Genomic DNA, 16,834 nt, shown 5'->3' on the forward strand with positions numbered 1-16,834 from the left:
TCATTGTTAGTATTTGGCATCTGTCCTTCCAGACTTTTTTCTTTTACTGTGAATTTACATATATGTGTGTATAAGTAGGTATATAAATGTGTATGTCTAGATACATATACTTTTGTGTGTGAGTCCATGTATGTATTTATGTATGTATGTATGTGTGGGCATATGTATATATGTATACACACATATATATACCCACAGAAACATACATAAATACATACATGGACTCACACGAATATAATTTTTCTCATAAACTGTGACTCACTCTGTAAGTTTGTTCTGCCACTTGAATTTTAACAGTATGCCCTAGAGAACTCTTCATGGCAGTAACTGTACAGCTTCCTGATTACTTTGGGATTGTGAATTGCCCTGGCTCCACGCTCTAATCTCAAGCTTCTTGTTCAGGCTTCTGCAAGGCAGGTGCCCTGGAGTGGTTAGAGGTCTGGTGTGGCGTGTGGTTCCACTTGAACCACTAGCACATCTGCTGTGCTAGTGGGAAGGAGACTGAGAGGCTGAACTGTCTTGAGAGCCCAAGGCCAAGCATGACCCAGCGAAGGCCCCATGAACCTACATAACCTTTTTTTTTTTTTCAACTGAGAACTCCCCCGAGTGGGACCCTAATTTAGGCAGATATGTGGCATCAGCATTCGGCATGTGTTACGTAGAGTGAGTTTTCACTGGATTCCAGGGAGCCTGTCTCATCTAAGTATGAACTGGGGAGGCTTTTCTTTCTTTCTCCCCACCCTGCTACTAGTGGAGAGGAGAATAAGTTGCTTCTCCCCGTGTCTGCACCAGCCGTGGTCTGGCTGGATATCGCTGTTGTGTGGAGCTTTATAAAGGACAGAGAGCTAGCACTGAGCCAGTGCACAGCAGGGTACCAACTCTGGCACCCTGCAGGAGCTGTGCAGCCTGTGCTGCCGGCTCCCCTTGGTAGCATGTGCTTGTACAATGTAGGGAGTGAACAGAGGACATGTCTGCATGGGAGGATTGTCACCCAGGATGCATGTGCTTCCGGTGGAACTGAGGATGATGCCAGAACACTGTAGCTCAGCTCTTCCCAGTGTAGTAGCCTTTGCCTTTAGATTTTATTTGCTCACTTGTTTCTGTGGCTGTTAAAAGGGTGCTTTGATTAACGTAATCCGTATCATACTTGATATCCATGTTAATTTATTTTTGTACATGTGCAGAAATATTCTGGGTTTTTTGTTTTGTTTTGTTTTGTTTTGTTTTGTGGTATGCGGGCCTCACTGTTGTGGCCTCTCCCGTTGCGGAGCACAGGCTCCGAACGCGCAGGCTCAGTGGCCATGGCTCACGGGCCCAGCCGCTCTGCGGCATGTGGGATCTTCCCGGACCGGGGCACGAACCCGTGTCCCCTGCATCGGCAGGCGGACTCTCAAACACTGCGCCACCAGGGAAGCCCCTTGTTTTGTTTTTTAATAGACCTCCTTTACCTGTTTCAGGTTTGTGGATATCGGATAAAGCTGCACTTTGATGGATATTCTGATTGTTATGACTTCTGGGTAAATGCAGATGCTCTGGATATTCACCCAGTTGGGTGGTGTGAGAAAACCGGCCACAAACTCCATCCTCCAAAAGGTATCGTCACTTTTTAATTTCACATTTTATATTCTGAAACACTTATTTTCTTACATCTTAATTTAGATTTTTAAGAATTCAGACTTCATGATTATTCAAGCGGGCCCAAATTTAAGCTTATTGTTAATGATAAAAAAATGTTTATTATAAAGTGAAAGAAATTTAGGGCTTCCCCGGTGGCGCAGTGGTTAAGAATCCGCCTGCCAATGCACGGGACACAGGTTCAAGCCCTGGTCCGGGAAGATCCCACAAGCCGTGGAGCAGCTAAGCCCGTGCGCCATGACTGCTAAGCCTGCACTCTAGAGTCCGTGAGCCACAACTACTGAAGCCCACACACACAGAGCCCGTGCTCTGCAACAAGAGAAGCCACCGCAATGAGAAGCCTGCGCACCACAACCAAGAGTGGCCCCCGCTCGCCGCAACTAGAGAGAAAGCCCGTGCGCAGCAACAAAGACCCAACACAGCCAAAAATAAATAAATTAATTAAAAATAAAATAAGATGAAGTGAAAGAAATTTAAAAAATAGAATCCTACTTAAGAGAATAAACTCTGTCCATGTACTTACTTGCATGTCACATAACATCTGCTTGATAATTTTGACTACAGGTTTTAGCTACAGATTTCTATTTCATACACACACACAACACACGCACAAATACATCCTTGAAATATGATTGAAAAGTTAGTTCTAACCTGTTTACCTAGCTAAGTGTATTTACTGACATTTCAGTAAATAAAATATCTTGAGAAATTATACGTTGAACTTAGGTATCTGAATATTTAGGAGACTGGAAAGGAGAATATAACACTGAAAATCAGTTCAGCTGGGGGTTGGGCTAATAGCAGTTACTCCTTTATTATTAAATTCTTTATATTACAGTCTGCCAATGCTTCTGTCTGTTTCATGTTTACAAAACATCCAAGAATAACAGATCCTATCTTTTTCAGTTCATTCCTCATGTATTTAATAATTTCTTATTTCCTTCCTTTTCATATTACATTCAGTATTTTTTGCTTGATGTCAAAGAACCAGGTTACTAGTTTGATATTTTTGGCCTGTCTCAGGGTTATTGGGTTTTAATGGACAAGCTATCCTTTGGTTTTAAGTGAAAAATTAATAGCAGAATGGTATTTTCAGATAACCGAAGGATCAAACAGAAGCACCTAGAAAAAACAAGGATGAAAAAGAAAATATGTAAGCCTTTGTATAAATTGGCCTGTTATATACGGTGAATTACTAGCTGTTCCTTTCACACCAGCCTCTGGACTTTGATGGAAGTGGAAGAGAGCACATGAGTAGATAAAATTAAATGCTCAGTTTCCTTTTTGAAGAAAATGTTGGCTTTAACCAACATTTTAAACATGAAATTGTGAAAATTAAGACAAGGACATTTCCATTATTGTAATTTGCCAAAATGCTTACTTCATAAATCTTGAATTGTCGTTCTTGTGGTGACAGGCCAGAAAGATGTTATCTGTTGTTATTACCATTTTTTCCAGCTTCCCACTTGTTCCTACAAGTTAGTCTCCCAGAGTACAACAGGTGAGGGAAAAACAAAGAACTACTGTAGCTCACTGCTGAGGAATTCTACCTAAATACTGGTAGAAATGGTCTGGTAATAAAAAGAAGTCCACCTGAGTCCAATATATGTTTGCTTTCTTACACCTTTTCTTTTCATCCATTACCATTCATTCAGAATTGAAAAAAATAATATAATTTGTTGGAAATAAATACCCTGTGTATAAAAATACATAGATATAAATTATGAGTTAAATACTATCTATTTAAAGAGTCACCTGGGGCTTCCCTGGTGGTGCAGTGGTTGAGAGTCCGCCTGCCGATGCAGGGGACACGGGTTCGTGCCCCGGTCCGGGAAGATCCCGTGTGCCGCAGAGCGGCTGGGCCCGTGAGACATGGCCGCTGAGCCTGTGCGTCCGGAGCCTGTGCTCCGCAACGGGAGAGGCCACAACAGTGAGAGGCCCACGTACCACCAAAAAAAAAAAAAAAAAAGGTTAAAGAGTCACCTGATTGCTTGATTTTGGCATGTTGGAGTTACAGATAAAAGTAGGAAGGGAAAGCTAAGTGTGAAATATTTTGGTATTTTACTGTGTGTTTATATGTGCTTACCCTAGGGTATAAAGAAGAAGAATTTAATTGGCAGACTTATCTCAAGACATGCAAAGCTCAGGCTGCTCCCAAGTCATTATTTGAAAATCAGAATATAGTAAGTACCTCCAAAATACTTTTCCTTTCACAGGAAGTGGCTTTTGAGTGTTTCACTAGCTAAATTACAAGGGATAGCAAGAAACTATAATAAATGTTATAACTTTGGTAAATACAGTGTTCTTATCTTAATTAAACTTTAAAATTAGCTTAAAATCATCATGAATAAATATCTGTTTTTAGCCATAACATGGCTGTCTTTTTTTGTTAAATAATAAAAGGCAACATAGTATAAAACCTAGGTATAATTTACAATTAAGGTGCATAAGAAAAATTGTGACATTTCATTGTTATTGTCGCTTGACTTTAGGAGTGCTCTTCAGATGGGATTCACATAGTGAGATGCATGTAGCCCCATTTAGATGTGCATGCTAGAGACTATCGTTTAAATCTTCTCTCCAGCTTCTAGCTCTGTTCCGCAGTGTAACAGGAGCAAAGTCTGGATGTGTTTGTTTTTTCTACTTCTTGACCTGTTGGCATCTCTGAGGAGGCCTGATACGTTAGTCTTCTTCCCTGCCCGAGTTCTGATCTCACTGGAAAGAACAGAGAGCCAGCAGGTGGAAAACCAAAGTCTCATCTTTATAGTTGGTAAGGGCTCAGTTGGAGTACATGCGTAGCCTATGTCTGCTGGCAGATGAGTTTCTGGATTCTGAGCCCTGGGGTTAAAGAGATTTACTGGCCCTTCCCACCTCACCAGCCAAGCCCAGGAGGACTGAACCAGGGCAGGCTACCCTCTTTGCTCCTAGAGGGGCAGAGTGGAGACTGTTGTGCCCTGTAGGCCAGCTTACTCTTAAAGGTGTGGCCAGGTCCTCCTTCCAGATTCACCAGTTAGGGACACTGAGTGAGAGCGTAGAGAGAGGTAGTCACATTTCACTAGGGATTCCCTCCAAATAAATATCAGGAGTGGGGAAAAACCTTCTCACACACCCCAGAATACCCTCATTTGGGAAATGACCTTAACCGGGTGTTTTGAGGGCCTCAGTCACAGCTGAAACATTCTCTAATCAAATTCTGAACATAAGCCAGGTCGAGTTAGAGAACTGGAGAGGGAGTGTGTGTGTGTGTGTGTGTGTGTGTGTGTGTGTGTGCATTTAGGTAATTAATAGAGATAATGAGCCAGGTAATTTATTTTTAAATGTCTTAATTGAGAGGATAGCTTAATTGCAGAAATGTAAATACTGCGTAGTCATTCGGCATCATTCTCTGTCAAGACAAGGGAGGAAGGTCAGTCAGGTGGAAAACTCAGCAGCCTGCTTGCTGTCACTGCTCCGAGTTTCCTAATCCTTATCTGGTTCTCTGGTGATGAGTTCAGTCAGGGATTTGATCCACTGTGCCTTGAACCATCGTCTTAAATTCTGTGCATTGCTAGCACAAAACTTAATCTTGGGCTGTGTGTTCGGTATCTAAGAGGCAATTAATTTTTCTATTTCTAGATTCCTCTACCACAGAATACTCAAATATTTACGGTCAGAACACTGATAAATAATTTCAGGGCTTAAATATGTAGTAACAGTATCTGTGTAGCATTAGTGCCTGATCCTTCGACTCAGACAGAACTTCTCTCTAACGTATTCAGATACTTGGCTGTCCACATTTTTGTAATGATAGCTGTGTAATTATAGGAAAAAGAGAGATGACATCTGCTTTGCTTAAAGTGATTAGAATAGTATCTGTGCGCTTCAGTCTGGACAGAAGGATTTTTTTTAGAAGGGCTGAAATGATTTGTAATGTGTTGTGATTGATATAACTGATCCTCAAGTACTTCTCTGAGATTTGGATACTTTTCCTCACAAAAGATTGTAATGAATGTTTACACCTGCAGCACCTCAAGCACTACGTCTTTCTGAACTTATTATTGTCTTAGTTTCATGTCCCAGATGGCTGATACTCTGTGGATTTCCTTATATTACAAACTACTTTGAATGGCTGTATGTGTTAACAGCCAGTTCTTTTCGTGCTATTGTGAATAATATCTGTATTGTTGAATCAAAGTTGTACTAATTTGCAGCCTTTCGTATAGGAAGATGACCTACTTTCAGTAGAGTACTCTTTTGAAAGACCTTTTCAGAAGTGGGAGTGAATGTATACTGACTTACACACATTTTTAACTTAAGTGCTTATTTTGTGTGAAATAATTTTCATTGTTAAGTCTGTAATAAAGCAAAAGAAAAACTGAAAGTAAACTCTACAGTAAATAAAACTTGCCTAACTCGTGTAGTCATCTCAAGTACCAAGACACATGTTAAAATTAATTAACTTGGCGAGGTTTGTGGGTGTGTAAGTTTTAAAGGTCCAGATAGTTAATTAGGTGTAGCAACAGGGCATTTTTCTTATTGCTGCTTGTTGGAAAGCATCTCTGCTGTAAAAGTGGTTCATGATTTTTAAATTATGTGAATACAGTTGATGGATGCCAGGCCTTCAGGCAGAGGTGCAGAGAGGGTGCAGGTCCTTGCTGTTAAGTGTGTGCTTATCTCTAATTAAATCTGTGTGTTTCATAGACAGTGATCCCATCAGGCTTTCGAGTTGGAATGAAGCTTGAAGCTGTAGACAAAAAGAACCCTGCATTCATCTGTGTTGCTACGGTAACAGATATGGTGGACAATCGTTTCCTCGTACATTTTGACAACTGGGATGAGAGCTATGACTATTGGTGAGACATTTTTTCCATTGCTGTGTGCTTTATTAATTGAGTGTTTATCCAAGTACATGATTTAAAAACAGTAATAATGCAAAGCTTATGACTAAAGTAACAGTGCTCTGTCCCACTCTTTCCCATTTCAGATTTTTAACTTTTTACCTGTTCCATATGGCATATATTTCTAAATAACATCCTTTAATTCTACTTCGTGATTTGTATTTTAGTTGACTTCCTCCTGTGGACCACACTCCCAACAGACACTCACACGTGAATGTATGCACAGACTCACACTTCCCATTCATCTCAAAATATTTTCATCTTCCTTTCATGTTTTCATGCCCAGTAGCTAACTTAACTATTTATAGTTGCTGAATACAAATTATTAATTCAGGAATATTGTTTTTAGTCCTTATGGGTGTTGACTATACTGCATAAAGTGGTAGGAGCAACATAATTATAAAATTACATAATCATAAAATAATTATAATAAAACCATGAGATTTTAATTAAGCAATTGAAATAATGGCTTTTCATACCAAATTCATGTTCATTGATGAAACCACAATTCAGTTTGCTGGTGAAAGTCATTTCTGTACTGTTTAGTTCCTTCTGGAGAATACTTAAAATGAGAAGTGACAGACATCTTTATAAAATAAGGCTAATGTTACAGTAGCAAAAGGAGTTTAATTTATATAAAAGTAGCTCAGTTTCAGGAAAGCTTGTTTCCTGTCTTTTTCAGTATGTGTATATTTAAATATTCAGTAGAGCCATCAGTAATTTCCATAAATCCTCAGATTGGATTCTCAGACAGGCATCAGTTTTACGTGCATTGTTTTAAAAAAGGAGAGACAGCGAAAGCCATTTGCTATTCAGACTTTTAAACGGTGAATTAAAAAAATCTGAATTACATGTTACATATGGTTTTCACAGAATTTTTTAAAGTAGTTCCATGATCACATCGCATAGAGGCAAGTACTTGTCAATATTTTAGTATGTTTAACCCAGCTTTTTTCTGCAAAGCATAATTTTCCTCATAGGATATCTTTTTATTCAGTTTGCAGTCAAATTTATTATTGAAACATAAACCATTTCAAGTATATACAAAAGTGAGAATAATAGAGTGACCCTCCTGCAGCCATTACCTACCGCCAGCAGTTACCAATTTACATCAGTCTTGTTTCCTGTGTTTTCCTGCTCCTGAATTCCCAACACCAGGATTGCTTTGAAGCAAATTCCAGATACCATGGCATTTCATCCGTGAATGTCTCTTCTAAAGATATTCTTTTTCTTTCTTCAAATATATAAAGTTATAAATGGCATAATGTCACTAACATACTCAAACGTTCTCCCCCAATTGTCTTGGTTTTCTTGCTTGCTTGCTTGCGGTCCAAATAAGATGCACATTTTATGATTGCTTTGATGTTTCTCTTGATTAATTTTAATTTATAGATTCCTATTCCTCCATCATTTTCTTCCCCTTGTAACTTTTATTGAAGAAACCAGTTTGTTTTTCCTGTTGAGTCTCCCACATTCTGGGTTTGCTGATTGAATCCTCATCGTATTGCTTACCATGTTCTTCTCTTTTTCATGTTTTCTGCAAACTGGTGGTTTTTGTTTCATTTAAAATTATGTGTACCTATCTTGAGTGAGTGAATAGATGAGAAAACTGTAAATTTAGAAATATTGTAATCTGTCCTGGGAGGAACATATTTCTCCCTCCTGTGTTTGATGTGCTGTGATGGTGGCAGTACCAACTTGATGACTAGGATCCAGTCCTTTTATTAATAAATGTTACTTTAAAGCAGTAGTTAGAATTTGTTGAAATGAGAGCTTTTTGTTTTTAAAGTTCTAATTCATTTAGGGAGAATTTTTTTTAGAGCTTTTGCCTGATTTAAACAAAATGGGTGGATGTTAGTTTCAGTTATTTTTGTGGTCTTGTAAGTATTACAGGGTTTAAAAGTTAAGTTGCTTCCTTGATGTAAGATGCATCTCCTTTAAAAACATTCTTCTAGAAAAAAGTAATGAGGAATTCTAGAAGAATTTGTCACATTTTTGTTTGATGGCAAATGCCTAGGGACTAGGAAGCATCCTGGGCTCTTATTAGAAAGAGCAGGGGGAAAAATCGATCTCTTTCAGCTCTGATTTTGCACTCTTATGAGCACAACCAAATTATTTTTAGACTGGAATGTACTTTGAGGATATACTTATACTTCTAACTCTTGAAGTTATAGTTAATTGTCAGAAAAAGAATAATGGTGTGTTCTCTGCCTCAATATACAATTAAGGCACATTGAAAATTGCTTAAGTGCACTGGAATTTCTCCAGCCTTATTAAATATTATGTTCTTTGATCTTTGAATTTTGGAATGGTTTGTATCTGCATAAATTACTTAGGTATGTAATTGAGGATACAAATTGGATTGCTTTCCCAATTTAAAATAATTTGGAAATGAGATTTTTTTCCCTTTGAATTGGACAGTGATCTTATCTCTTTTTACCTTAGTGGGAATTTGAAAGCGGTCACGCACGCATTCGCACACATGCGTGCGCGCAGACACACACACATTTGTGGTACTGCCTGTTTAATTGCAGTAAAACATTTCTTCCTTCCAAAGAGGAGTGCTACGTGGGATTTAAATTTATGAAGGATTGAAGTAGTTTTTAGTGAAAGGAAATAATATACATATATTAGAATAATAATTGGTTTACCTCTGGGTTTCCTCTGTGCTTTTATTACTGGCAGTTGGTAGTCGTTTAGTTCTATCCCCTTGACAATGATTAGACTTAGGAATAATCCTAAATATCACAGAATATTGGAATAGTGGAAAGAACTTTAAGGATGGCAGAAGGAAAGCCCTCCCAGTGAGGATGCCACCATCCTCCTGGAGCAGCGTGTGGCCTCTTTCCCTCAATCATCTTCCGATGCCTGAGGGCTGGGCTCCACAATGAGGAGTCACCCCCTTTCTTCCCTCAGGCCCTGGGGAGGAATCTTGCTTTTAAGAAATGTTATTTTCGGGATAGATACGTGTATTTGTATAACCAAATCAATCGCTTTGCTGTGCAGCTGAAACTAGCACAACATTGTTAATTAACTATACTCCAATATAAAATAAAAAGTTTAACAAAATAATAATATTAATAATAATATAAATAATAGCAAGATGTGACCCACCCCCACCCCCCAAAATCTTATTTTCATGTGACCTTGTCTTTTGGGAACCAGGAAGCCATGACAGCAGGACTTAGGCGACTGCTGACTAGAATGAGGTTGCCACTTCAGCCGTCTTTGAATTTCAGTCCAATATCCCAGTGAGTTAGGCTGAAAAATCATCAAACAGATCTATGAAAAAGAGAAGCATTGAGTTAGTGAATTAGAACAAATATGGGGCTGGGGCCTTTTACTGTTGTTTCCAAGTGGATTGCAAACTTCTTCTATTTTTTTTTAGAGATGGGGCTCTTTCACATTTGTACATTGAGAGTAATATTAGTTTTATGTGTCTCCCCAAAATAATGTTGAAAAGCTGCATTGTGTTGTCAGTTTCTTAGAGCACTGTCAAAGTTAACAGGTTTGTCATCAGCCATTAAATTTGGAAAGCAACCCTTGATGGTGGTGATGAGTCACAGAGATGACAGGGACCGAGGTAGCTGTGCACTTCAGTCTTGAGGGGCTCAGTGTCTGGGAACGGAGAGAAACACAACACTACTGTCTGTCTTGGCTGCAGAGTTGATGGTGGTTAGTGCTTAATAGAACCAACTGCTTGCTGTCTCCGGTGACAAATGGAAGGAAAGACTGACTGACTCGCCAGAGGGTTCTCGGGGAGGTCTTCCTGGGGACATGGGATTTGAACTGGACCATGAAGAATGATAGGAATGAGTACTTAGATGTTGGGATGAAATATTCCCGGAAAGCACTGCTTATGGTTAAGCCCATGGGGCAAAAATGTTATGTTTGGGGTATGGCAGCCCAGGGATTCAGTTAAGTGACTTAACTCCTCTAAGCTTTAGTTGCCCCCCTTGCAGAAAGGATTAATAGTCCCTGTCTCACAAGGTGGTGTGAGGATTAAAATAAGAACTTTAGAAACAGAGACCAGTTTGCAAAAGGTTAAAGAGATAGCTGTAAAGGACATCAAGCAGAGAAGTTTGGCCCTGAAGGTGAAAGTGGATTATTGCCTGAGGGGGAGTCAACCCTTAAGGAGGGTTTCCTGTACACAGAGAGTGTTGAGCTTAGTTGAAGGAAGGAAGCCACTGTAGAGGGAGAGGGGAGATACCTGAGGCTGAATAACTGAGGATACCGTGTCCTGTAGGAGGGGCTAGCCTTGGGAAGAAATAAGCTTTATTCTCACTCATGGAGGAAATGAAGACATGAAAGGAAAATTGACGCTAGAGTGATGAGGTGGCACCTCCTTTATCTTTTCCTAGTAGTCACTGTGTTAGTGAAATCAGGTTTCAATCTTGAAGCAAATTACGAATATTGAAAATAGCCACTGTGGGGAGTGGGTTTGGAAATGAATTAGGGATGAAAAGGAGAACTATGATGACTCCTTATGATGAGGTTTGGGGTTTAGTAGTAAAACAGAGTGTTGGAAGCCCTGAAGAGTAAGCACAGAGTGGGAGCCAGGAAAGTGGGCCCTGGGAAGTAAATTGACAGTCATCATGCTCTGGATTTAGGGAGTGAGAGAGGCCAAGTGTGCTGTATTTCTTCAAGGAATCTAAACTATTGCTTGAATGAAGACTTTGAGGTTTTCCTTAAGTGAGCGTCTTGAAATGTTCTTGTTTGACTCTCTGCCGAGATCTGGGGAGCCCAGCGTATGTGCCTTACTTTCGTTTAGCTTTTGGCTGTGACTGATAGAACCAGGGTCCCTTTCTTTTTAACCCCAAATCGCGTAACCTCTCAGTGTTTCCATAAAATGAGGAACTTAATGTTTGCTCGCTTTATATTACAAACATGGATTTTTCATGAATTATTATTTCTGTTATTATCTACCAGTCTAGGTCTGATTGGATCTTAGCAGCCTTCATAAATAATTTGCACTTACTTGTGAAGTGGACTTAAAAAAATTTTTTTTTTGGAGATGGAGTTCTTTAACAATACACATAAAAACCCCAAAGAAAGAAAGTAAAGGTACAGGGAGCAACAATTCACCAAACTTTTCACCATTAGTTGTTCTTCAGTATATTTTTTCTTGGTTACATTTCTGCTTCTGAACACTAGATGGGACTAAGAGATGACTTGTGTTTCAACAGTAACAAAGGATTTCACAGCCTTCCAACTTCTGAACGAAGTGTTGTTTGTTTATTGAGGAGCTATAAGTAAACTAGATAAAAATAAGGCTGTTTTTATTTTCATTATTGAGACAGTTGCCAGGTTTATTTTAGATGGTGACTTTGATCAATATTTAAATAATATTAAAACCTTATATAAGATTCAGGCAGTACAGGAATGAGTGGCCAAAATATGCTACAGTATTTTCCTTACTTGTAATTTCTAGAGAAATCCAGTAAAGTCAAAAGAGTTAATTATGTCTAATGCTTGTATTTCAATCAACATGAACCTGACAGATAATTAGAAGTTCTTGATAGTTGTCTTAAATTGGAAAGGAAAAAATTAAAGTATTATATACTTATTTTTTCATTTTTAAGGATCCCTATATCAATTAACAGCTTTCCCTAGAATAAAATAAAAATTTCCCTAAATTAAAGGCTGCATCATTACTAATAATCCATAACCAAATAATTGTCTAGGAAAGAAAGAATAGTACAGCTGGAAATCGAGCTCCATAGTTTTGCTTATACAATTTATAATAATGCCTCGGAAGGAACCAGGTATTAAAATATCTTTTATGAAAATGTATAATGTAAGAAATGCACCAGTTGCCATATGAACTGGGCGGCATTATGTCTTCCTTTCACATTTCTAAAATAATGACATACACATACACATGTAACCCTATATAGATTAAGAAAAATAATAGTGTAAGGGAGGGTGGGTAGGAGATATTCAATAAGTGAATAAAAACCTTTCACTGTAAATTTAAAGGTATTTTCTACTGAAATAATTTTGAGAAAAATCAGCATTAAATTGGGGTTCCATCAGCTCATCTTGTGTTACTGGTCAGAGCTGCTCACTTGGAAAGATATAGACTTGGAAAGTGATGACTGGATGTTAGTTCACTTACAACATTTCCTAGAAAGTTCTCTGTAGTCTGTTAAGTGTGCAGTAGCATTATGTCTAAAAAAGCAATGTATATACCTTAATTAAAAAGCACTTTATTGATAAAAAATGCTAACCATCTTCTGACAACACAGGATTGCCACAAACCTTCAATTTGTAAAAAATGTGATCTTTACAAAGCACAGTAAAGCAAAGTGAAATAAGGTGAAGTATACCTGGTGTAGAATAACTTCAGTCTTTAATATGCCAATGATGTATTTTGTAAATCTCTAAGAGGGAGATGTGTTATTTTCCTCAAATATTTGATCATAGGGTCCTGACGTTTTTCTTAAACTTCATGATTACTATCATCTTTGAGAACACAGATGGGAAATGTTCTACCAACTTTTTTTTTTTTTTTTTTTTGGCGGTACGCGGGCCTCTCACTGTTGTTGGCCTCTCCCGTTGCGGAGCACAGGCTCCGGACGCGCAGGCTCAGCGGCCGTGGCTCACGGGCCCAGCTGCTCCACGGCATGTGGGATCTTCCCGGACCGGGGCACGAACCCGTGTCCCCTGCATCAGCAGGCAGACTCTCAACCACTGCGCCACCAGGGAAGCCCTACCAACATTTTTTTTAAGGTTTTAATTCTAATATGCCTCTAGATGCCTGTATATTTTGTAATACTGTTATAACTACTCCCTTGTAAGTTTAGCCTCTACTTCTTTATATTGTGTTTGCCTGGCAAAATCCCAATTCTGGTTGAATCTGACTTTCTGCCTACTCTCTGCCTGTGCCTGAGCGGTTGAATATAGCTGGAGAAAGATGCAACATGCTGACTGGCCTAACTTACTTTCATGACTGCTGACCTCAATGGGGCCCTTAGTCCTGCCCCATAATCCTGCTGCATGTCCTTGTCTATTCTTCCAGTAAATTTCACTCCCCTTTTTATTCCCTCAACTCTTTCACAACCCCTCTCGTTTTCTCCCACTCAGTTGATAAGCTTGCTTCCTGTATCACTGACAAAATAGACATGGTCAAAAGAGAGGCCCACACGCTCCCACCATGTTGTCTCCCCACCTTTCTGATCTCTATCGAACCTTCTCTCTAACTATGCGTGATGTGTCCCCCCTGCTCTCACGCTTTTCCATTCCCTCGCCCAGAGTGAGTTCTCTTCTGCACTGATAGGTCATTCCTCTCTTTTGAATTATTCCTACAGTACCCAAGCAGGAGAAAGGATTTTTGTTTGTTTTGATAGTTGTTGTAGCCCTAGCACGTAGAACAGTGCCCTGATCATGGCAGTCGCTCAGCATGTATGTCTTGAATAAATGAAGTAATATTTCCCATCTTTTAAAAAAAAGTTTTATTTTGAAGTAATGCCAAGCTTAGTGTGCAGAGATTTCCATACATGCCTAATCCAGCTTCCCCTAAGTATGTCCCAAATTTAAAAAAAACCAACAACCTCCCATTTTCTAATTTCTCTGCTTCCTTTTAAAACACAAACCCTTAAATGGATTTTCTGAGTTAGCTATTCCCATCCCCTTCCACTCTCTCTCTCTCTCTCTTTTTTTTTTTTTTGGCTTTCCATTTTATTTATTTATTTATTTTAGTTTTTATACAGCAAGTTTGTATTAGTTATCTATTTTATACATATTAGTGTATATATGTCAATCCCAATCTCCCAGTTCATTCCACCACCACCTGTCCCCCAATTTCCCACCTGGTGTCCATATGTTTGTTCTCTACATCTGTGTCTCTATTTGTGGCTTGCAAAGTGGTTCATCTGTACCATTTTTCTAGATTCCACATATATGCGTTAATATGTGATATTTCTTTTTCTCTTCCGACTTACTTCACTCTGTATGACAGTCTCTAGATACATCCATGTCTCTACATTTGACCCAATTTCGTTCCTTTTTATTGCTGAGTAATATTCCATTGTATATATGTACCATATCTTCTTTATCCATTCATCTGTCGATTGGCATTTAGGTTGCTTCCATGACCTAGCTATTGTAAATAGTGCTGCAATGAACATTGGGGTGCATGTGTCTTTTTGAATTATGGTTTTCTCTGGGTATATGCCCAGTAGTGGGATTATGGGTCATATGGTAATGCTATTTTTAGTTTTTTAAGGAACCTCCATACTGTTCTCCATAGTGGCTGTATCAATTTACATTCCCACCAACAGTGTAAGAGCGTTCCCTTTTCTTCACACCCTTTCCAGCATTTGTTGTTTGTAGATTTTCTGATGATGCCCATTCTAACCGGTGTGAGGTGATACCTCATTATAGTTTTGATTTGCATTTGTCGAATAACTAGTGATGTTGAGCAGCTTTTCATGTGCTTCTTGGCCATCTGTATGTCTTCTTTGGAGAGATGTCTGTTTAGGTCTTCTGCCCATTTTTGGATTGGGTGGTTTGTTTTTTTAATATGGAGTTGCATGAGCTGTGTATATATTTTGGAAATTAATCCTTTGTCTGTTGATTCATTTGCAAATATTTTCTCCCATCTGAGGGTTGTCTTTTCATCTTGTTTATGGTTTCCTTTGCTGTGCAAAAGCTTTTAAGTTTCATTAGGTCCCATTTGTTTATTTTTGTTTTTATTTCCATTACTGTAGGAGATGGATCAAAAAAGATCTTGCTGTGATTTATGTCAAAGAGCGTTCTTCCTATGTTTTCCTCTAAGAGTTTTATAGTGTCTGGTCTTACATTTAGGTCTTTAATCCATTTTGAGTTTATTTTTGTATGTGGTGTTAGGGAGTGTTCTAATTTCATTCTTTTACTTGTAGCTGTCCAGTTTTCCCAGCACCACTTATTGAAGAGACTGTCTTTTCTCCATTGTATATCCTTGCCTCTTTTGTCATAGATTAGTTGACCATAGGTGCGTGGGTTTATCTCTGGGCTTTCTGTCCTGTTCCATTGATCTATATTTCTGTTTTTGTGCCAGTGTCATATTGTCTTGATTACTGTAGCTTTGTAGTGTAGTCTGAAGTCAGGGAGTCTGATTGCCCCAGCTCCGTTTCTTTCCCCAAGACTGCTTTCGCTATTCTGGGTCTTTTGTGTCTCCATACAAATTTTAAGATTTTTTGTTCTAGTTCTGTAAAAAATGCCACTGGTAATTTGATAGGGATTGCATTGAATCTGTAGACTGCGTTGGGCAGTATAGTCATTTTCGCAATGTTGATTCTTCCAATCCAAGAATATGGTATATCTCTCCATCTGTTTGTGTCATCTTTGATTTCTTTCATCGGTGTCTTATAGTTTTCTAAGCACAGGTTTTTTAACCTCCTTAGGTAGGTTTATTCCTAGGTATTTCATTCTTTTCTGTTGCAGTTGTGAATTGGATTGTTTCCTTAATTTCTCTTTCTGATCTTTCATTGTTAGTGTATAGGAATGCAAGAGATTTCTGTGCGTTAATTTTCGTATCTTACCACTTTAACAAATTCATTGATTAGGTCTAGTAGTTTTCTGGTGGCATCTTTAGGATTCTCTATGTATAGTATCATGTCGTCTGCAAACAGTGACAGTTTTACTTCTTCTTTTCCAGTTTGTATTCCTTTTATTTCTTTTTCTTCTCTGATTGCTGTGGCTAGGACTTCCAAAACTCTGTTGAATAATAGTGTTGAGAGTGAACATCCTTTTATTGTTCCTGATCTTAGAGGAAATGCTTTCAGTTTTTCACCATTGAGAATGATGTTTGCTGTGGGTTTTTCATATATGGCCTTTATTATGTTGAGATGGGTTCCCTCCATGCCCACTTTTTGGAGAGTTTGTATAATAAATCAGTGTTGAATTTTGTCAAAAGTTTTTTCTGCATCTATTGACCTGATCGTATGGTTTTTATTCTTCAGTTTGTTAATATGGTATATCACATTGATTGATTTGCTTATATTGAAGAACCCCTGCATCCCTGGGATAGATCCCACATGATCATAGTGTCTGATCCTTTTAATGTATTGTTGGATTTTGTTTGCTAGTATTTTGTTGAGGATTTTTGCATCTATATTCATCAGTGATATTGTCTGTAATTTTCTTTTTTTGTAGTATCTCTGTCTGGTTTTGGTATCAGGGTGATCGTGGCCTCGTAGAATGAGTTTGGGAGTGTTCCTTCCTCTGCAGTTTTTTGGAAGAGTTTGAGAAGAATGGGTGTTAGCTATCCTCTAAATGTTTGATAGAATTCACCTGTGAAGCCGTCTGGTCCTGCAGTTTTTTTTTGTTGGAAGATTCTT

At 38.6% G+C, this 16,834-nt stretch overlaps 1 protein-coding gene across 10 annotated transcripts in view; it reads left to right on the forward strand.

Annotated features, from left to right (window-relative positions):
• L3MBTL3 (L3MBTL histone methyl-lysine binding protein 3) overlaps positions 1-16,834 on the forward strand; it is a 118,776-nt gene that overhangs the window by 43,572 nt on the left and 58,370 nt on the right. For all 10 annotated transcript variants that reach the window (XM_067010741.1, XM_067010743.1, XM_059083271.2 and 7 more), the window contains 3 exons: positions 1,458-1,593; positions 3,727-3,818; positions 6,316-6,467. In XM_067010741.1, coding sequence (XP_066866842.1) covers positions 1,458-1,593; positions 3,727-3,818; positions 6,316-6,467 — 380 coding nt within the window. The remainder of the gene's footprint in view (positions 1-1,457; positions 1,594-3,726; positions 3,819-6,315; positions 6,468-16,834) is intronic.

Source organism: Kogia breviceps, chromosome 13 (genome assembly GCF_026419965.1).
Source record: "Kogia breviceps isolate mKogBre1 chromosome 13, mKogBre1 haplotype 1, whole genome shotgun sequence".
In the NCBI taxonomy this organism is placed as follows: domain Eukaryota; kingdom Metazoa; phylum Chordata; class Mammalia; order Artiodactyla; family Physeteridae; genus Kogia; species Kogia breviceps.